Below are 23,282 nucleotides of genomic sequence, written 5' to 3'. Positions count from 1 at the left end.
TACGTCCCTGGCGAGGCTGTAAGAGTGAGGCTGAAGCCATGTCTAGACCACAAACGACATGTTCCTGGCAGAAGCTCCCTCCCACACACTGCAGGGCTCTACATGTTTCCGCATCTGGACTGGAAGCAGTGAGGTCAAGTCCACATGACACCGTGGGTGGACTAATTAGTGGCAGAGAGTTGATGCCAATTCATCTGCCTACTGTGTTACGTGCAGTTGGCCAACTGCTTCTTGGTGGGGATAATGCAGGCAAAGATGCAACATGCGGGCACAGCATGTGTGCAGTGTACTCACATCCTGAGGCCCAAATCAGTTGCGTGGTGAGAACATGGTTGGTTTTGAACACTGCCCTCTCTTCGCTGAGCTCTCTCTGCACTGAACATTTTCAATAAAGCTAGCAGGCAGCTCTAAACGTAGGCAGCCACTTAGGAACAGCTGTGCAAGTGCTCTTAGTCCTTTTTCAGAGGGGGATTTTAAGGCCTTCTAAACGCACATGAAGCAGTTTTGTGTGTGATTTAATTCCAGGGGAAATAGATTTCTTTCAAAGACATATTTGCCTGCAGTGTTTATACTGAACATTGCAACATTACATCAATCCAGGTGAATCAAAAAAAAGAATAAAACAGACCGCCAACAAAAGTGAAACCAACCAATCTATTCTTTCCCAAGCTGGGAGTGCTATCATTTGTTTACTTACTGCAATTATTAACTTTTTACTATGAAACAATTTAGCCTGAATAATTTAAATGGAGCAGCCTGACACTGTAACTCTGTAAACCCATGGACATGACCAAGTCATACTCCAGCATGAAATGTAAGTATCTTAATTAACAACCAAATACTGTGAGGCTTTAAAATAATAAGGCAGGGCATATAACCATTTCCTTCATTTTATCATTGTTCACACCTATTTTCTATAAGACATTTTTTCACATGATGGTAAATGATTACAACTGCAAACGATGACACTACTGTTTCCAGTTCTGTATTTGAAATGCAACCAGCATTCTTCACTCTTACAGGCTGGACTAGGTGCAGCAGGCAAGTTGTAACACTTTAACCCCCCAGTTCTTCCTTGATATGATCAAGCACTCAATTGCATGAATTTAGTACCATATTTTTATAGCAAAAAGATTCTGCACACAAGATGTGGGACTTTCACTCCAATTCTGAGCCAGTGGCAGCTTATGACATTACTGGGGGTAAAGGGCTGTACATCTGGTATGTTTTAATGCCTCTAGTTACCATAGATACATAGAGAATCATTTTGTATTTGTGCATAATATATCCATTTACTTGGGGCATTTTCATTCGCTATGCAGCCTGCACAAGAATACATTCATTCGTTTTTCCTATTAGATGGTAAATGGAATGGGTGCATAGAGTTACATGAACTGAACTGTACTGTAGCTAAATGGCAAATCTTGAAAGGCAGGTTCCTCTTGCAAAGGTGGTTTCCCTTCTCACAGCTGCCACCTGGTGAAACAAAGGTTAATGAGGAAAGGGTCAGGTAAGCTGGCCAAGATGGGCCACACCTCGTGAGACACGCTGCCTGATTCTATGAAAATTTGGGATTTCTACATCTACATAAGTCCTATTCAACTTGTTCGTCTTTTAATGGTTCCTTTTTCACCTGGCCCCTCCGTTCCATAAAGCTTCCAAAGAAAAGTGAATCTATCAGAGGACACAACCTGCTTCTTACAGAGTAAGGGAGACCAAGGATTTGCATATCACATTCAGTTTGAGCATCCAGGAAGGAAGACTTTCTTCAAGACTGAAATGGATTTAAGACCTCTAACTCAGACCTCATATGGGTAATTCAGGACTCAGTAATGCACAGATCTCAAGTTTTTGGACTGAGGCTACAGTGAACACAGAGGACGTGAGATGATATAGTGCCACGTGATGCAGTTAATGGAGCCCCCCAAGGAGTGAAAATTAATTTGAGCAACTTCTCAAAATCATCAATAAGAGGAAAGTTAGAAGGCTGAAGATGCAAAATCACGTAAACTGCAGAAGGTGAAATTCTAGATTGACTCGGCTAGTGACTGAACCAAGTCATTCTGATTTGCTCCTGCAAGCTCGCGATAGGTGGACATTTTTTGCATTTCCCTTTTACTCACTACAGCTACTGATACTGGAGCAGATAGATGATAAGAGCACCCAAACACTGGAAAATGTAGCATCAGATGAAACTGGATGAAAGACTTGACAAGGTCTGCTTCCTCTCAAGATTGCACCTTCTGGCATTTGCTAGTGTTGGTGTAAAGGAGTCTGCAATCCCATACCCCAGGGGTGTCAGACTTAGGCCTGGAGACCCACTGAATCCATGGGCCAGGAAATCCGGGCGCAAGACTACCAGGGAGCAAGCGAGAGCTTTGTGACACAGCCCTTGCTTGCACTGAAGCCACCTGGCCTGCCACACGTGCGGAGCCTCTGCCATGGCAAGTAGCTACCTGGTCTGGAGCCACTTGTCCCCTTACTGCTGCACAGCCCCACACCAAATCTGACCTGCAAGGGGCCCCACAGTCCGAATCCGGCCCAAGACACAAAGCAAGTCTGACACCCCTGCCTTACCCTGGAACTGATTCTGTATGAATCCTGCTTGGAAAATAAACTCAGACCAACCTCACTGCAGCTCCAGAATTAACCACCAACCAACTCTGTTCTAAAGGCAGACAAATCATCTGGAAGGATTCCTTTGTGTAGAAACAAACAGTTCTCTCTTCAGTCACGCTAATGCCACATGGGAGACGGCAAGTACCACAGGCATGAAACTAAATGCAATCAAGAATACAGGTTACAGTAATATTATGCATTTTCATCTGAATTTACATGCATCTTTATGATATTTGCATGCTTGAGCTTGTTTTATTACCCAAGTGTGGCTCGAACTGAGTGTTTCTCAACCAGCCTTGCCAGAATGATAGATGAAGACTTTTGTAAAGCACTGTATCCTGGATGTTTTTCACAGCATTCAGGGTTTCATAGTTCATAGTAGCTAGGGTCAGGAGGGACCTGAACAGATCTTCTAGCCTGACCCCCTGCCACAGGCAGGAATGAATGCTGGGTTCACAAGACCCCAGACAGGTGATCATCCAACCTCCTCTTGAATTTGCCCAAGGTAGGGGCAAGGACCACTTCCCTGGGAAACTGGTTCCAGATTTTGGCCACCCTAACTGTAAAAAATTGCCTTCTGATCTCTAAACAACCTATTCTCCATCAGCTTATTACCAGTGTTCCTCATCACCCCAGGTGGTGCTGGGGAGAAAAGGGCTCTACCTATTTGCTGTTGATCTCCCCTGATGAGTTTGTAGGCAGCCACCAGGTCCCCCCTCAGCCTCCTCTTGCCAAGGCTGAACAGGTTCAGGTCACAGAATCAATGAGTGGGAAGGGACCTAGACAGATCACCTAGTCTGACCCCCTGCCATGGGCAGGAAGGAGCACTGGGGGTGGCAGGGGTCATAAGACCCCAGCCAAGTGCCTGTCCAGTCTCCTCTTGAAGATCTCCAGGGAAGGTCAGAGCACCACCACTCTGGGAAGCCTATTCCAGGCTCTGGCCTCCCTTACAGTGAAGTAGTTCTTCCTAATATCTAACCTAAACCTCTCCTCCTCACCATTGTTCCTGCTGACCCCAAGCGGGGCCCTGGTGAACAGACTTTCCCCGAGACCCTGCTGCTGGCCTCTGATAAGGTTGTAGGCAGCCACAAGATCCCCCCTCAGTCTCCTCTTGCAGAGACTGAAGAGATTCAGGTCCCTCAGCCTCTCCTCACAGGGCTGCCACAGAGGCCCCCGACCATACGAGTGGCCTCCTCTGGACCCTCTCCAGCTCCTCCACATCCCTCCTGAAGTGTGGCGCCCAGAACTGGACACAAGACTCCAGCTGCGGCCTGACCAGCACCGCATAGAGGGGCAGCAAGACCTCTTTGGACCTGTTAGTGATGCCGCTGTTGATGCATGACAGGGTGCAGTTGGCTCTGCCTATTGCTTCGTCGCACTGGCGACTCATATTCATCCTGGAGTCAATCCTGACTCCAAGATCCCTCTCTGCCTCTGTGCTGCTGAGAGGGTCAGCCCCTAACCTATAACCATAATGCTGGTTCCCTCTCCCCAGGTGCAGCACCCTGCACTTGTCCTTGTTGAACCGCACCCTGTTCAGATCCTCCCACTTCTCCAACCTATCCAGGTCTGCCTGGATGCGGTTCCTGCCTGCTGGTGTATTCCCTTTACCCCACAGCTTGGTGTCACCAGCGAACTTGAACAGGGTGCTCTCCACACCCTCGTCCAGGTCGCTAATGAAGATGTTGAACAGCACCGGCCCCAGGACCGAGCCCTGGGGGACTCTGCTGCCCACACCCCCGAGGTCAAGATCGACCCATCCACCACCACCCTCTGGGTGCACCCCTGGAGGCAGTTTGCCCCATGTGACCGTGCATTCATCAATGCCGCAGTCCCTCAGCTTGCCCACCAGAATCGGGTGGGACACTGTGTCGAAGGTCTTCTGGAAGTCCAAGAAGACGACATCGACTTCCTCCTTCCCATCTAAGCTCTTTGTTACCTGGTCATAGAAAGAGACCAGGTTAGTCAGGCAGGATCGGCCTTGCATGAACCCATGCTGGTTACTCCTCAACCTTACTTCCCCAGCAGGGCTCTCACAAATGTGGCCCTTGATAATTTTTTCAAAGACCTTCCCCAGGATAGAAGTGAGGCTGACTGGCCTGTAGTTGCCAGGCTCTTCCTTCCTCCCCTTCTTGAAAATAGGGACCACATTGGTCCTTTTCCAGTTGTCAGAGACTTGGCCCGAGCGCCAGGAATCCTCGAACAGCCGTGCCAGTGGCTCCGCAATGACACCAGCCAATTCCCTCAGCACCTGCGGATGAAGGTCATCCAGGCCTGCCGATTTGGACACATCTAAGCCCTCAAGGTAATCCTTAACAAGTCTCATCAGTCTTTTAACGAATCCCATCAGTCTCTCCTCGCAGGGTCTGTCCCGCTGCCCTGTCACCAAGCAGGTGGCCCTTCGCTGAACCCTCTCCAGGCTGGCCAAATCCTTTCTAAAGTGTGGTGCCCAGTACTGGACGCAGTACTCCAACTGTGGCCTGACCAAAGTTGCATAGAAGGGGACTATCACCTCCCTGGACCGGCTTGAGATGCACCTTTGGATGCATGACAAGGTACGGCTGGCCTTGCTGGCTGTGGCCTGGTATTGGCGGCTCATGTTCATCTTGGAGCCAATAATGACTCCAAGATCCCTTTCCGCCTCTGTGCTTTCAAGAGGGGAACTCCCCAGCCTGTACGTATGCTGTGGATTCCTTCTCCCAAGGTGCAGCACCCTGCATTTGTCTACTTTGAACCCCATCCTAGTCTCATCTGCCCACTTTTGTAGTCTGTCTAAATCTATTTGCAGCCTCTCTCTCTCCCTTCAAGTGCGTCCGCCTCGCCCCACGTCTTAGTGTCGTCAGCAAACTTGGACAGCGTGCTTTCTACCCCCTTGTCTAAGTTGCCAATGGAGATGTTAAACAGTGCGGGCCCAAGGACCAAGCCCTGGGGGACCCCACTGCTCACATCTCGCCAGGTTGAGTACAACCCGTCCACCACTACTCTCTGGGTGCGCCCCATCAGCCAATTTTTTACCCATCCAACTGTGCAGGCATCAATGCCACAGTCGCTTAATTTATTGATGAGGATGGGATGAGAGATAGTGTCAAAGGCCTTCTTGAAGTCTAGAAAGACTACATCCACGGCGACACCATCATCCAAGGATTAGCCACGTGGTCATAAAAGGCAACCAGGTTGGTCAGGCAGGACCTACCTCTGATGAACCCAGGCTGATTGCCCCTGAGCATGATCTCCCCTGCTGGCCCCCCACACATGTGCTCCTTGATGAGTCTCTCCAAGATCTTCCCAAGCAGCAAGGTGAGGCTTACAGGCCTAGTTACCTGGGTCCTCCCTCCTCCCTTTCTTGAAAATTGGGACCACATTAGCCAGTTTCCAATCCCCCAGCACTTGGCTAGATGACCACAAATACTCATACTTGGGTGGAGGGCATCTGGACCTGCAGATTTAAAAATGTCTAGCCATTCCAGAAGATCCCTAACTACATCTGCGCTGACTGAAGGCCTGACAGAGCTTTCCCCAAGATTGTCCCTACCTCTGGTAGGTGGGATGTCCCAGTCCCTGTTCAAGAAAACAGAGGCAAAGAAACTATTAAAAAATATCATCTTTCTTGTCTGGCATAGCCACAAGATTACGGTTTGCAACTTGCAGGGGCCCTACATTGCCTGGTGCCCACTTCTTGCTCCCAATGTACTTGAAAAAGGCTTTTTGTTGTCCTTAAAAAGTTGCAACACTTTTTTTCTTTAAAGGTACTCAAATGAGTAGACAAACCCAGATCTATCTTCCTAAGTTGAAACAGTTCTCAGAGATGTGTACTGCTGCACTGATATGAATGCAGCAATGACTCTGCAGTTCAGTGAAAGCTTACACTGTTTGAGAAATAAAATGACTTAGCTCTGAAGAAATTGGCAGCTTAGGTAGTTGTCTATGACAAGGTAGCACATTCATCTGGTAAGTTGTTCTAGAAGAGTACATTTTAAAGATGCAAATGAAGTTCCATCCCATTTTTTTTTCATCCACCCAGTGCCTCAGTTTACCAGCAAGCTCTGAGATTTTGGAATTGCTCCGACATGCCAACAACTCTCCCGAGCCTGCGCTAAGGCCTAGAACTCAACATGGTCACTAGCTGTCGTCTCAGCCAGCCTCACCTCAATTTCTAGTCCTTCCTGTCTCTAGCTCTTGCAGTCCCTCCCATGCTATCTTATAGCAATGCAAATTTCCCAGTGTTCACACAGGACTCCCTTGCTTCTGGTTTCAATCCATCCAGAGGTTACTGTGGAAAAACATAGCAAAAGAAGGCCTGATTGCACTGTCCCTGAAGAAACACTGCCAGCTTCTGCAAGGTCATCAGCATGAGTAGCAAGACCAGATAACAGAACAAGGGTGACATGTGGCAATGGAAGGCTCTGTCCTTCAAGCACAATGTTGATAATTCATTATTAAAACTAAACAAGAAATCCTCAGAAGCTTATGTATGTATGTATGTATGTTGTGGTGGTCATCTGCAAAGGGTTAGATACAATGCAGTTTCAGGAATCTTCCATTTGCTCTTACATAGGTTTAGAAGGCAGCATTTCTTTTAACTTTCATTTTGAATAACTCTTCCATCAAGAGGTGGACCTAAGGTGTAAGGCACAGGAATAAGGCTAAGTGGAAATGGAAACAATAAAAAAAACCCTTGCAATTCCCTTACCCCCCTGTAAGCCCCAAATGAAACCAGAGATTTCACCAAGACTCCCTGCAGATTCTTCATAACTGCAGTAACCCAAACTTCAGTATTTACACATGAAGATTGTGAGAAACTTTACCCATGGAGTATCAGCAAAATTACTTTGTACTACTTTAAAGTCAAAGCACACATTTGGTACCCCTGTTATCATACTGCTTTAAAAATTAAAGTGAATACAAAAGCACTCTCACCTCAGCCTTCACTATTCTATCCACAATGGTCTCCAGTGTTTCCAGCATACTGCACTTCACAACACCTTCAAAATACTGAGAACGGTGCTGCAGGGCTTGCGTCACTGTGATATCTAAGTTATTATAGGTTTTTTCAGCAGCAAGATTCTGAAAAATAACATGCAGAGAAATCAGCTGCAGTCTTTATAACAGACAAGTGGGTGAATATTTTGGCACTGACCTATGCATGCAAATATCAGTCCAGTGTTATATTGCAGACTGAGCATTTTCACTTCACATAGTAAACACCTTGGCTAAGCTAAGCATATCAGCGATCCTTCAGTGCATAAGGAAAGCCAAGTCTGCAGTTCAGTTAAATGCATCATGATAGACTTGACAAAAATTAATCCTGGATTGTGGTATGCGCCCAGCCACTGACAAATTACTCATTTTGCTAACAGATCTTGGACTTGAAGGACTCAAAGCAATTCCTCCCGCTCTTGCGCAATAAGTGCAAAATTTATAAATCAGTTCAAATTCCAGAGATTTATGAGACCTTAGTAATAAAGAGAAATACTGTTTCCTTAACCACAATTATTTCTTCCAACAGATGACCCCCAGCTGGTCTGGACATTCCCAATGAAAGCATTAATTACCATCTTTTGCTCTACCTGTGCTCAAACCCCCTCTGCTGGCCTGTTTTGGCACTGCAATCAAGGACACCAGAAGATACATTTCCAAAACAGAAATTGAAACTATGAGAAATTCAATAGTTCATATTCATCAGTTGAACTATAATAGTTCATTAGCACTACTGCAAGTGAGAGGGTTAAAATAATTGAAAGGTATAGCATCTACAGTCTTCATGTTAAAATCAAGAGTATTTTGATATACACAGAATTTGCACAGAAATGCTAATATCCTCTCCTATGAGAAAAGGTATAGGAAAGAAGATACTACTTTTTTCTTCTTCCATTAGTTGGAATGTGTTGGTGACACAGACAGGGACATATCAGCAATAAAGAGAAGGACTGGACTTGATAAGAAAGAAAGGGATGATACTGAAGTCTTCAAAAAGAAAGAAATGGGGTGAAAAATTATAATAACGATTTCCCACATCAAACAGTGGTGATTAATAACAAGAACTTAACTAAGAGCTCATCAACTGGGCACAACGGAGGAGAAGAAAGACCTGGTTGTATTCAGATGATCAGAGGATGATTATGTGATGGGGGCACACAAAAAGGAGACACTGGGATGTATTAGGCAAGATTCTTCCAATAGAGACAGGGAAGTACTGACAAGGTACTGGCGAGACCTCATCTGGATACTCTACTCTGTATACTCAGGTTCAAGAAATATGAATTCAGATGGGGGCAGGAGCAGAGATGGGCTACCAAGATAAAGATAATCAGAAAAAGAAAACTTATCTTAGGAGAACAGCTCAAAAGAGCTTGGCTTGATTTAATCTACAAAGCTGAGATTGAGATGGGATATGATTACTCTGCAAATCACTATGGGGAAGCAGTTATGGCACAAAAACGTAAAAAGTATAAACTGGCTAGGAATAAATTTGGGCTGTAAATTAGAAGGCAGTGTATAATCAACCAAGGAGCAAAGTCCTGGAACAGCTTCCCAAAAAAAAGAAGTATGAGAAAACAACTTAATTCACTTTTAAGGTCAGTTTAGGAATAGAATTATGTAATGTGATTGGCTCGTACCAGGGACTGGATTTGAGGATCTGTAAGGTCCTGTTTATCCTCTAGTCCTAAATATGCAACCCATGGAATGAAGTAGTTACTGCACTCTTGTGCAACATGTGATTGCACATTCAATTACTTTGTGCATTTTAAAATGTGTGACCTAGTTTAGTTCTTTGGGGGCACACAAGAGCCCATGTGCAATCAGTTTTTTAGTGAGTTGTGAATGAGATGCAAGTCTCAAGTGGCAACGCTTCATATCTCCAGGCTTTTCAACCCAAGATTTTGGTGGAGCCACTTTACAGAACATATGCTGATGGAGTGGTGGCAGTTATGAAGGTGGCATGCTCTGAGCTATTTATTTTAGGTACTGAAGAAAGTCAAACATGTTTAAACAGCATAACAGGAGAATGAAGACAGACTTCTTTCATTGTCTGGTCCAGTGTTTTCATTCAAGTACAATTAGGTTTTGGCCCTGGCTACTGAGCAAGGATCTAGTCCATATGTTCGTTTTCTCAAAAAGAAAAATTTTGTTTTTTTAAATTTTTAGCCATCCTAAATTGCTTCCTAGCTAAAGGAATTGTTATGAGAGACAAAGCTGAGCTTTTCTTTCGAAGATTAGGCAGATTTCTGGAGAGATTTTGTAGAATGATGCTAGGTGCCTCCTGAGTGGCAGCTGTCAGGAGGCTCTGTGATGAAGTAGGGTTAGAGGCTTGTTTTAGCCATCATGGTTCAGGAAATGTGCAACCAGCAAGGACTTTTTTTTTAGTAATACAGATTTCACAGACATTAGGACTGGAAGGGACCTCACAAGATCATCAGGTCCAGCCCCCTGCCCAAGAGGCAGGAAGTCAACTGGGGTCAAATGGTCCCAGCAAGATAAGCATCCAAGTGCATCTTAAAGGTGTCCAAAGTAAGTGCGCACCACTTCTGAGGGGAGTCTATTCCAGACTCTGGAGACTCAGACAGTAAAGAAGTCTGTCCTTATGTCCAGCCTAAAACAGCCTTCCCAAAGTTTGTGACCATTAGACCTTGTCTTCCCTAGGGGTGCCCTGGTGAACAGACGTTCTCCCAGTTCCTGATGCACACCCCTTACATCCTTATAGGCTGCCACAATGTCACACCTGGGCCTTTGCTTCTCCAGGCTGAAGAGCCCCCTGCCTCTCAGTCTCTCCTCATAAGTCTTGTTCTCTGATCAGGCACATGCCTCTCCTCTGGACTCTCTCAAGCTTCTCCACATCTTTCCTAAAGTGTGGAGCCCAGAACTGGATGCAGTACTCCAGCTGCAGTCTCACTAAGGCCGAGTACAGGGGGAGGATGACTTCCTGGGACTTCCTTGAGATGCACTGGTAGATGCAAGCTAGGGATTTGTTTGCTTTGCCAGGTGTGCAATCACATTGGTGGCTCATGTTCATCTTATGGTCAATCATGACCCCCAAGTCCCTTTCGGTCATGGTGCCAAGCCTATAAGTGTGATGTGGATTTCTCCCCACCCCTCGCCCGAGGTGGAGCACCTTGCATTTCTGTGTTGAATGCCATCAGGTTTTGATCCGTCCACCTTGAGTGCCCATCCAGGGCAGCCTGAATTGCCAGCCCACTTCCGATACCAGAATCCAGATAGTTTATAAGTATGTTAAAGAGTACTTGTCCAAGTACGGAGCCCTGGGAGATGCCACTGGTCATCATGCACCATGTTGACATGGTTCCATCAACTATCACTCCCTGGGACTGACCACGGAGCCAGTTCCCAAGCCACTGGACCAGGAGGTTGTCAAGGCTGCAATTCCCCAGTTTAACTATGAGGCCTTCTACCTCCTGTGTGCACACCGACAGCTCACACCTTCGGCATGCCAGGCTGTAGAAAACATGGAACAGGAGGATCAGAGTGACTGAAGGAGCCTTTAGAAAGTACTAATTTAAGCTTCCAGTTTACCCAAGATTTGCAGATGGCCACTTTTATGAGCACAGGGAAGCAAAGCCAAGATATGTGGCTTACTTTAAGACTTTTGAAAGTTAAAGGGAAAAGCAATCGTGTACCTTCTCCTAAAAGGAAGATTATGCTTATTTATTTGTTTAATTTGTTTAGGGACGCTATTGTTTAGAACAAAGCATGTTTAAATTCTTGATGGTCTAATTTGCAAATTAGCGTAGATGAAAGAGACAACCACCCAGGGGAAGAAGATCAAAAGGCAGCCTAATTTACTTGCATGTTACTAGCTGGCAGCAGAAAAATAAGCCTTTTGGCCTTGAAGTTGTTTTGGTTCTAGCCATGTTAATTTCTAGTGAGCAGGCCTACCTTCCTTGGAAATTAAAAGGATTCTGGCAGCCATACTGTCCAGATTTCTACTTTTTATTACAAATTATTGCTTAGAGTTCTTTTAAATTCTGTCTTCAAGGAATCATTTGGATTCAAGCTTCTTTCTTTCCAACGCCCGTGATGAAAGGCGTGAGAAATGAGATGGATGTTCTTGCCCTGAAGCAACTGCCAAAGATGTAGTAGGGGAAAGACTGCCTCCTAGTCTGGTCTCCCACCTCAGAGTGGCATTAGGACCTCTCCGAGATATCTATGCTGCTCAATGTGGGCAGGACTGCTTTCTCGGTAGTGGTCCTGGTCTCAACAGGGAGATAGTTATAGACGTAGCCCAAGTCATAAACTGGATTTAGGGCTGGAGATTTCACCTCCTTGGAGGTTACAACCGTCTTCTACAACAGCAAGTTACTGCTTAGGGTCACCAAGAAAGAACAGGGCAATGCTCTCCATAAAAACAGAGACAGGAGGAACAGGAGTGCTGAAGGAATAGGCAGAAACCCTGTGGCTTGGGAACCCTCATTCTCAAGAACACTGCATGCAGACAAATTCTGTAGATTATAGTTGTTACAGGAACTTTTAAAGTATTTCTGTACTCTTCTCCCTTAGTAGTGAGATTTTCTAAAGCAAAATTGCAGGCATTTGGATGTTCCACTAACACCGGCAGGCTGGTGTACAAGCTACTGAAACTCTTATCTCTTCACAGAACAAGGCAGCCCCCAGAAGTCCTCAGGAAGGAGCAGGTATGTGGAGAAGAGATAAATAGAGAAATTCAGACTTTTTCTGGGAGATCCCAACTGCGTAGAAGGTTTGCTCACTAGGCAGGCTGGCTAGGCTGTACTGAAGGATGGCATGACAAAATACTGGTCTGAGCTAGATTCAGACAGAACTGCAATGAGGGCAGGTTTAGTACACTGGTGCATGCAACTATGGCAGCTAATTTGTTTCAATGACTGAAAATACAATTAAAATGATATGCCCAACCTGCAAGAGGAAGTCCTTCACCATTGATAAGGCCGGGTTGTGGAAAAGGCATAGTTAAGAGGAAGTATTAAAAAAAGCCTAAACTTCCTTGTGTTGGCACAATTTTTTTGAGTCTTAGAAATGCCTTGACTACCAGCTACCCCTGGATAAAAATTATTACTATGGTCAACTGAACATTGCAAAGTCAACTGAATGGCATTTTCTTCACTTCATTAGAAAGAATTAAAAGGTTAAGGAAGGAATAACAGTTGAAATAGAAGTCTGAAAGAAATTGTTAAAAAGACACACCACACTGCATATAAAATATTTTATGGAATTTAAGAAGATACTTACTATTACATCAAATTTGGAATAAATATCTACAACTTTTCCTAAAAATGAAAACATACGTTAGTAAGGCCTTTCAAAAACAAAAATTAATGTTCCTGCATCCTAGTTTTAGTATCTTCCAATTACAAGGAAACAAAACAGACATATCAAAACAGAAAATACTGCCCCCGACAACAAACAAACCCTTTTTGTGCTACAACGCACTTCAAAAGAAACTAACTGAACAGGAAGTATCTAGGTCTGCAACCTGAACCTTTCATCCCATTCTTCCCCTTTTAATTACTTGATGACCTAGTAGGGATTTAAGTGGCAGGGCAGAAAAGAGGCAATTTTAGCACTTCTCTCCACAGGGGTAACTGTACAAAATAACTAAATACAAATGAAATGATCTATCCCTCTCCACCTTCCCCCCACCAGCTTTTATGCTCACGTACTGCTTAACACACACCTGACTCATCCACAACAGGTAATGCTGATATCCTTCTGTCTACAAATATATTCAAGGCTTTAATGATAGGAGTGTCTGGATGTATGAAGGCAATGTTGTGGTAAGTTCCTATCCCCAGTTCATCCAGGTTCTTCTTCATAAAAGCAGGCTTTGGCATCTCTGACACCTAGGACAGATGAAATGAACACATGTTTGTGCTTTCTTTCTTTTTTGTCTTTCTTTCTTTCAGGATAGATGCACTGGAACCAGAAGGCATGACTGAAATTCACATGAGGAGTGGTCAGTCTTCACTGCTTTACCTACAGAGTTCACGTAAGTACCACAGGGTTTCAGAACAATGTAGCAGATTAGTAGTTATAGGGATCCTGGTTTTCTCCGTCTGAAAGGGCATCCCCATACCCCGCTCCCCAAAAATTCATGTTTTTCCGCCATTAAAATGAAACACTACTATCTATATAGGTATCAGCTGAGCACAATGTTTTATTGATACATTTACAATTTGAAAGCAACTCGGAAGCCTATCAGTACCTCAATCACTATAATAAAATACATTTTAAATACCTATGTATTTTGGCATTTGATTTTTGTTTTATTATGAGAAATCAGAGCTCCACCTGCCCTCTTCACTCACAAGGACATGGGTCCAGTTGCAGCTGTCCCCCTCACACTGCTTTGGGGTGCTGAGCAGCCCTGATATGCTGGTTCCATGCCCCTGTCCATGCTGGTGCCCCCCGCCCAAGCCACAGCCCTTCACTCCTGTCCTACAGCCTCAATCCCCGTCCACAGTGCCCCAGCCCTGCTGGTGCCCCTCATCCCCAGCCTGCTGCCCCTACTCCCAGCCCTCCAAAGAGGAAGAGGGTGGGTAAGTGGGGATAGGGGGCAGGAACACAGGTGATGCGTCATGGGGGCAGGGGGACACAGGACAGCCTGGGAGGGCAGAAAGGGGGCATACCACCCCCAGATTTCTGTGAACACAGTGAGGTGCGGGCTACAGCCTGGCCGGATCAGCTGTGGGCAGGAGCTACTTCCATGGCTCAGCAGGTGGGACCCAGCACAGGGGGAGTCCCATGCCACCAAGGTGAGGCATCCCCTGCCCACCTGGCATCAGTAAGAGTACACTTTCACGCTGCCACCATGCCTCACCTTGGCAGCCATGGCAGCACACAGTGCCCCCTCCCATGGTGGGTCCCACCTGCTGGGCTGTGGAAACTGCTTCTGCCCAGAGCTGGTTTGGCCTGGCTGTAGGTGCAGAAATCTGGATGGGGGGGCACATGCTCCCCCACATTGCCTGTGAGCCCCCCCCTGACACTTCTGTTTGCCCCTTCCCACCCAACTTACCTGGAGACAGCTGCGGGAGCTGCTTTTCCACTACTGACTGGCTGCCATATGCATGTATGCACGCACACATGCATGTGGCACCCCCTATATCCTTCTCCCCCCAGCACCAAGCAGCACCTTGCAGGATGGAACTGTGCCAGCCTGAAAAGGGGAGGTTTCCTGAGTTTTTCTCTTTTAAAGGAGAAAATCCATGTTTTTCCATGGCAAACGGAAAGCCTGGATTCCTGGTAATTAGCTGAAAGACTCAGGTCTAAGACATTTCTGGACACAACAGACTTCAACACAGTGCAATTTATACCAGTTTTCTATGTGGGTGTAAAATTACTTCAGGAGTGGAGGTGGACAGACAACAAACTCCACAGGGCAGTTACCAACAGCAGGCCCTATTGCAGTTTCTCACCTCTAGTTAGCAGGGAAACAGGTACAACTCTGTTTGCCTTTAGCAAACGGAAGCATAGGCACAATTGACACCGTTATAATCTATGCTCAGCATAGTTTTACTCCTAACTTTTCTTGGGCTAATCGCACTAGATTCAAGAAAGTAAGTGCATATATTCCTCTGACTGGTGCACCTCTACTCCTTATTTAAGCTAACTGCATTGCAGCAAAGGTGTCATGTGTCTGAGCCCCATCTGAATTTAAGCAGGTCAAAACTAAGATTACAATGTGAATTTTCAATCCTCTTCCCCAAAAATTTATTTAATCTTTTGTGGTAATGTGTCAATATGCATTTGGTACTAAATGGTGTCTTTTCCTTCTCAGTCCACTGAATGCAGAGACAGAAAACAGGAAAAGAAAGGTTAAAGAATATTATTTTGGGCTGTATGTTTACTTCAAATTCTCATTTCCTGGTCTGATCTGTCACCAGAGCTTGTTGCTGAGACCACACTAGAGGAGCTGCTCAGGAGTGACAAGAACCATCTCTGCTCTGCATGATCCAAGTCTCTCTGCTGGGGAGAGTGAGCAGTTGAGGAAAGCAGCGAGTTGAACAAGTTACTTTTCTGCAGAACTGTAACTGGAGAGAGGAGAGAAGCCATGATCTATGCCAGCTCCCTCATACCCAAAGGCAGGAGCATACCCTTTTATGCTGTCAGGAAAGAGATGCCCAGACTTTCTGAAGGAAAAGAGTCAAAGTCAAGTCAAAGAGTCTATCAGCAAGTTTCCAAGCCAAGGGCTTATACTATGAATGTTAAAAGATTTCTATTTAATATCAGTTAATCAAAGGAGTTTTTTAGATTACTTACAAAAAGCTGGAGGAACTTGAGGATTCTTTTATGGGTAAGTATATAAAGTGCATTCCCGCTGACAGGGTCAATAACTGGCAATCTGTGGATTTTGTTTTTGATCAATGAATATACAGCATCAAAAAGGCTGAGGAAAAACATTAAATCCATTAATGAATTCTGACTGTGAAATTCAAAGCAGGTACTTTGAAAATGAAATGGGACTACAAAGAATGCATGGGGTCAATAACTGTTTACACTAACATTAGAACAAAATATTGGAGAAATTACATAACTTGCAGAGTGAAAAGCTACCAAATTTCACGCCTGCTTAAGAAAAAACCACATACATGAAGATGTACGCACACAGATCAGAGAACCTTTGATATCAGTAAAGAATCAGTAACCAGCCTTCTGCAACAGGAAGGAGTGCACAATTTCTTCAATTTACATTTTTACTTGAAGTGACTATTTTGCTCAAAAGCGTTCACGTAGAAGTCCTTCAAACAGAAAGACACAGACAGTGGCAATGCAAAGTATCCAATTCTCTTGCGCTAGATGTTCTTCAGTCCTGAGTTGAAAGGATCGTATTGCAGGGTGAAAACAATTAAGTTTCAACCTGTGCCCCCTTCAGACAAGTGCCAAATAGCTCCTGGATTTGCCTCTTATGGTGCCAGCCAGAGCTATCCAACTGGCAGCTTACAGGCCTCACACAGACCACGAGGGATTCATGTATGGCCTCCAGGCTCCTACCTCGCACCCCTCCTGCTATTGCTCTGGCTGCTGCTGCAGCTGTGGTCTGTAGGCTCTCTCCTTGCTTCAGCTTCTGATTCCTGCTTCAGTCCCAGGGGGTGGGTCAGCAGGGTGCACAGTGCAGCGTGTGCACACGCTGCAGAGTGGGAGGGTGTTGCCCAAGTGCACAGTGCAGGGTAGGGAGGTGGGAATGCCCATGTGTACAGTGCAGCAAGGGGGGTGTGGCTCATAGTAGTGTGGCCCCCTGTTACTTAGGGGTTGGACAGGCCTTGTATAGACAGCTGTCCATGTGAAGACAAGACACCTATGTATTTATTTCATCTGATCATCACTGGGGGCTGGGGAGGGAAAAGTACAAGACGACAGCTTGACTCTATTTGAAATAGTGACCGAGTCCTAAGAGGCTCTGCAATAGGGATTGGCAACTTACAGCCTGCAAAAAAATTGGATCCAGCCTGGGAATGTCCCACCTGGCCTGGGGAGGCACAGGGATTGGGCTGAACTGCCCATCCCCCCTGCAGTGCTCCCTGCTGCTCCTTTGTGCCTTAACGTTACTTTTGCTGCAGAGGGGCTGGGCATGTGTGGTGAGGCTAACTGCAGGTTGCTTGAGCTTTTCAGGGGTGAGTGCACAGAGATTCATAGCCCATGCCAGGGGGGCTAGTCATCCACAGGGACAAAAGGCTCCCAATCCCTACTCTACAACATTTTGGTATTCTGAACACTAGCTCAGAGGTGGGCAATTATTTTGACTGGAGGGCCACTTAACGAGTTCTGGTGATCTGTCAAGGGCTGCACACATAAAATGTTTCAGAAGATATCATTTGAACAAATTAGAGATAAAAAGCAACTGCGTATTAAAAATCAAACACCTACCACAAAATATTTTAATTTTATTTCAAAAAATATTTTGTGACCTGATTTATGTTTGTCTGAGTAGTATATGTAGAGGTGATATAACATGTTATATTGCATATAACAGTCCACATGCCAGGTCCCGAGAGCTGACTGGAGGACTGGGGGGGAGGGGCCAGGGGGCACATGCAGCAGAGTTTGCCTGAGAGGTGTGGTGCATGTTCAGTGCCCACTCCCCAAAATCCAGCCCATGGCTGCCCCTGCAGTGCTCTACATGGGGCTGATGTGTGCCTGCTCCCGCTCAGGGCACCCATACCACACGGGTCCTGCCCCAGCACGCAGGGCTCCAGCTCCAGCTGCCTTCCACCCAGCTGGCTGCCTCATTGTGCTGAGCACCGAGCTATACTTGAAACACCCCCCACTGCCATTTTGAAATGTGGAGATGCTGAATACACGTGATGCGGAGGTTCCTGGAGCATGCTAATTAGCACGCTCCAGCAGACTTGAGTCTGCTCCAACGCATGCTAATTAGCATGTGTCATAGGAGCACTCTGTCACATGTATAGGTGCCTGTGCTGCCCAGCACCTGCCCCTACACTACCTGCTGCTCAGAACGGTGCAGCAGGGGCAGGAAGAGGACCTGCTGCTGGAGGCAGGGTGAACTGGGCAGTACCGGGATAGTTGTAGCACGCTTTGAGAAGCTGTACACATTGGCCAGCGGCCACGGTGGTACCGTCGGCAGGGGTGGGATGGGAGCATGGCATGGGCTGCTCCAGGCAGGAGTGGGTGGGGGCAGCTGCAGGCCAGATGTCATCAAATGTCAGGCCGGATCTGGCCTGCAGGCTGTATTTTGCCCACCCCTGCTCTAACTCCACTTTTTCTGAAATTATCAATAAGAACTAAGGAATGCTGGTGCGACTTCTTTTTTTTCCTTTGATTATGTTGTAAACATTTAAGAAGAAAATATTACACATTTTAAAATACATCTAAATCTTTGTAATTTCCTAGACTGCTGGAACAAATGCTTAAGACGAGCCTCCAGAAAGCTAGCATTTGTATACCACTGATGCAGAAAGTAGCAATCCATTTATCACAGCAGCACACAGATAAAAAAAAAATTCCTTAGTAATTAGGAACAGCCAAGGAAAGCAGGCAAGAATCATCTCTTCAGTATCTGCTTTTCCAACTCAGATTATTACATAAAATACAATCCAAGGACGTTTCAGGGACTAGAACTGTACTAAGTCTCAACCCACAAGGAGTGGCACAAGTCTGTCTCCTTCTGGATCCCAAGCAAACCAGAAAAAGGATACTGAAACTGAGGGTACGTCTATGTTGCAGACTGTAGCACAGTACAGGCATACCTCGGAGATATTGCGGGTTCGGTTCCAGACCACCGCAATACAGCGAATATCGCAATAAAGCGAGTCACATGCATTTTTTGGTTTCCCAGTGCATATAAAAGTTATGTTTACACTATACTGTAGTCTATTAACTGTGCAATAGCATTATGTCTAAAAAAACCCAATGTACATACCTTAATTAAAAAAATACTTTATTGCTAAAAAATGCAAAGTGAGCAAACGCTGTTGGAAAAATGGCGCCGATAGACTTGCTCAACGCAGGGTTGCCACAAACCTTCAATTTGTAAAAAATGCAATATCTGCAAAGCGCAATAAAACGAGGTACGCCTGTATAAAAGAGCCAATTTAGGCAGTTGGTTTGGGGCAACATAAGGCTCTTAGTTTATCCTGCTTCTCACTGTATTTCAGGAACACACACACACACATGCCTAGGCAGAGCCTGGCTAGAGCTACTCTGCTTCTAGTAAACAAGCTAGCTCAGTTAAAGCTAACCTGAGACTTGTGACTGCATTGCAGTGTACGTAAATGACTGAACCATGTAGAGTTCTCCTAAGAATGAAATGGCATCATCAAATCCATTCCCTCCTTGACTTATGGGTAGGAATTAGAAGATGTGAAGCAAGTTTCCAAATTGCAGTACAGTACAGTATCCCCAACAGCAGTCATCTCTGATTTTGGGCCAGTTTGTAGCTGGAGTCAATTAAACCCACATAAACAGTGTTTCCAATCTTCATGAATTTACTGTAATTCACAAATACAAACCTTGTTTCTATTTAACCCAAATTAAAAAAGGCCCAGGGACTAATTACATGCACACCAACTGCAGAAATTCTGAATTAAACAAAAATGAAATGCAAATGCTTACCTTGCATCTGGGGAGATGTTCACTAAAGGCTTAAATGTTTCTTGTAAATAAAGTTCTGTATTAAAAAAGTAAATATTATACAAAACATCAGTATTTTACTTACTAGGAAGCAGACATCTATCAAGATATAGACACCACTCTGGACAAAATGCAATGGAGAAGACATTCAAGATGTAAAGGCAAACATTTAGAAATACTTGTTAAATGTAAATTAGTTATGAAGCTACCTTTTCCACTGAAAGTAAAGGCAGTCAGTAAAAAGATCTTCAGGGATTACTTTAAACAGGAATAAAAGTAATTCCGGAGTATAACCACTAGGGGGCACTACCGCAGCAGGAACCCCCACGGAACAGAACAGCTGCTTGAGTTGCACTGGCTGTGGTTCTTAGAGGCAGTTGTCCAAATATTTTCAATGCAAACAAAAGAATAGTTCATTCTTGGTAAAGAATAGTTCATTCTTGGTAAACGTGCACCCTATATGCTTAAGGCTAAAGCTTTAGCTAGTTTAGTCCTGAACAAAACAGCTAAAATTGCCACAGTCTAGGATGCACATCCTGTGGCACAGAATCAACACAAGAAATTGTTACCACACATCAACCGCTCTGCAGCGTGTCCCCCCTCCTTCCACTTAACCCTGTATACTTTGTCAGTCTGCCTATAAAAGTGGTTCTCAACCTTTTCAGACTCGAGACACCCTTTGATTGTTTCAAGGTACACCATGACAGGCTTGAGGCACCCCTTAGAAAATGCCAGCTCTTAGTTTTTCCTCATTTTTGGACTACAGCTAAATAGAGAAATTCTGCTGCAAAGAAATCAAAAAGACCACAAGTCCAAATGTTTTGAACACTCTGGACTCCTATCTGAAATCTCAGTTTATCTTGTGAATTATGTTTGCACACCTAACAGTGCTAACATTTCATGGCACCCTTGAAAGGATCTCAAGGCACCTCAGGGTGCCACAGGACCCTGGTTGAGAACCACTCATTACAAGTGGGACTTGTAGAGGATGCATACATCAGACATCGGATCCAGAACAAAACAACTGCCCAATTGGGATTCTGGGCTCTAACTTTTCTGGAGCAAAAAGGCAGAACACTATTCATTTGTTACCTGCACAAAACAAGCCCATGTGTGGATGTCTACAGCTGTGAAAGTCTCTGAATTACAGGATCTTATCACATATGGTCTTCTGCAAACTGTTTAGGCAATCTGCGACTTTGTTCTGTAATCCTGGCAGGCGGGACTGCTGTTAAGAGTAATCCAGTGAACTGGTAAACTAGTTCCACAGACAGACCACTTTCTGACAGACGGGATGATCTTGGCCCACCTTGTCTGTTCATATAAAACATCACCATTGTATTGTCTGTTATTATCTGCAAAGTTTGTCATGGATCAGAGGTAAAAAAAAATGCTACACAAGCTAACTTCTCCCCCTTCCCCAAAACTGCTATGTGAAGAGGTCTCTTCTTGGGACCCCAAATCCTGGAGACAGCAAGAGTCAAAATGTGCTACCCAGCCAAGATTAGAGGTGCCCATCACTACAATGTAAAGGTAGACATATCTTGACCTCTTTAGAAGCATGGACTAGCACTCTGAGGTGATACTTGGTTGGAAGCGTTACTGATCTCAGCCACTTGTGCATGAACCAGAGTGAAATCTGGCAAGTTGGGTGAGGAAGCTGCACAAGGCCATGTGATCTACTAACATTACGTACATGCTTATCGTTTTATCTAGTTGATTTTAAAACTGTTTTGACATCTGTTCATTTGAAGCTCAAGGTGAGTATGCTGCTGCTGTTCAGGAGTCTAAAAGTAATCCTATAAATTATTTTTCTGGGTAATCAAGGCTAGCTTTTCTCTGTTGATCTCTAGTCCTAGGGTACCAAAGAGTATAGGATGGGACAACCACCACCTGTATTCCTTGTGTATTTAGTTGTGGTGCCAATACTGCAAGACACTTTATGAGAGCTCCTGAGACTACTGGTATACCAAAGGGAAGGACTCTAGAGCAGCGTTGTGGCATTCCTGTGAGGACCCTTCAGAATTCCCTGGGGACTAGATGCATCAAAATATGGAAACATGTATTTTGGGGGCCACGAGCTGCAAACTACTTCTGAGGTTTCAGGATAGAGGAAAGGGTTGCTATTTTGAATTGGACTCTAAAATGAGTATGTTGGGTTCCCTCAAAATATAGAAAAAGCTGTCCTTTTTGTGGAAATTTAGGAAGCAGAGGGATCTAGAAAGCCTTCTCTGTGTTTGGAAGAGAGCAAAAACTGGATCTGGTGACTCTTGAGATAAGAGACCTACTCCCATGGAAAGAATAGTGAATGTTGATAGGGAACAAAGAGACAAATCAGGTTTCCAACCTTAATGACTTCTAGGACTTAGCAATCAATGTGATACAGTCCATCCTTGCTAAAAATAAAATTAGTGCTCACCAAATGGGACAAGGAAAAGGTACATATCCTTTGAGTGGGATTGTAGGCAGGTCTCAAGTTGGGCATTTCTAGACAGGACACTGATGGTGAGTCAGGCTTTCTGTTTAACTCTTCCTGATTCTAACAGTGTTTGATCCTGAAGATACCGAGTGCAGAGATGGCATAAGGCAGCAATGCTAACCAAGGGGGTGCAACACTCTGCCAAGGGTCCTGTGGCACCGGTGTTGCTGCAGCAGTTAGATGGAACTGTGCCATGTACCTCTCACTCCAGCCTACATTCATTGTCATCATCTGCAATCCCTTGATTTGAGTATGATTTCTACCATGGTTCACTGATGGGTCTTGAGATGATTTAACAGTCCAATCCTTGAGCCACAGACCCAGCTGCAGAAGTTGCAGGTCTTGCCATGGGAGAGTAGACAGCAGGCTGGGATTCCTCTCCTTTTCGTTCCTCTGCTATAAGGGCATGGTACTTTATTTAAAAATGGGCTGTCCCCTAGTTGAGGTTGCAGTGCCATCGGAGTTGGCCAGCCAGCTGCTCCCAAATTTTGATGTCGGCGTCTGTTTTCTTGAGATATGCCTTCAATGTGTCTTTGTAGCATTTCGCTATGCCACAAGATCTCCGGCCATTACTAAGCTGGGAGCAGCATACTTATTTTGGGAGTTGAGAGTCAGGCAGCCGCCACACACGATGAGAAGCGAAGGGCCAGTGAAGTTGGAGCTTGAGGATCACTGACTCAATGCTGGTACCGCTGGTTTCAGCAAGGATATTGGCATTTGTGTGGTGATTTTCCCATTTGATGCAGGTGATCTTCCCATTTAGATGCAGAGACATCATTGGTGATACCGCTCCAGGCTCTTGTGATGACAGCAGTAGGTCATCCATGTTTCACATCTGTAAAGGGGAGTGGGGACGATGACTGCATTGTACACCTGGATCTTGGTGTCTTTCTGGAGATTGTGATGAATAAAAGACACACCAAAGCAACTTCCTAAAGGAGGCACTTGCACACTGGATCCTGTGCTGGACCTCCTCCTCAACATTCACTCTTTGAGAGAGGTAGTTATTGAAGTAGGGGAAGTGTTCAAGTACCTCCAAGGGTCTTTCCCTTGATAGTAATGGGGGCGGGCGGGGGGGGGTCACATTCATGGCCTGGAGTCAGCT

General features: G+C 45.2%; 1 protein-coding gene across 5 annotated transcripts in view; it reads right to left on the bottom strand.

Annotated features, from left to right (window-relative positions):
• Positions 1-23,282, bottom strand: part of PRKAG2 (protein kinase AMP-activated non-catalytic subunit gamma 2) — a 333,890-nt gene that overhangs the window by 4,077 nt on the left and 306,531 nt on the right. For 4 of the 5 annotated variants that reach the window (XM_090047729.1, XM_090047730.1, XM_090047731.1 and 1 more), the window contains 5 exons: positions 19,681-19,735; positions 15,868-15,994; positions 13,286-13,451; positions 12,841-12,878; positions 7,537-7,683 (listed from right to left, as the gene is read on the bottom strand). In XM_090047729.1, coding sequence (XP_089903855.1) covers positions 7,537-7,683; positions 12,841-12,878; positions 13,286-13,451; positions 15,868-15,994; positions 19,681-19,735 — 533 coding nt within the window. Of the gene's footprint in view, positions 1-7,170; positions 7,237-7,536; positions 7,684-12,840; positions 12,879-13,285; positions 13,452-15,867; positions 15,995-19,680; positions 19,736-23,282 lie in introns of all 5 variants that reach the window. The other variant, XR_016442380.1, reaches the window with a different exon arrangement.

This window comes from Crocodylus siamensis, chromosome 5 (genome assembly GCF_052110815.1).
Source record: "Crocodylus siamensis isolate JL-2025a chromosome 5, ASM5211081v1, whole genome shotgun sequence".
NCBI classification, from domain to species: domain Eukaryota; kingdom Metazoa; phylum Chordata; order Crocodylia; family Crocodylidae; genus Crocodylus; species Crocodylus siamensis.
Note: the sequence above shows the minus strand (reverse complement) of the source record. Positions and strands in the feature narration are given on the sequence as shown.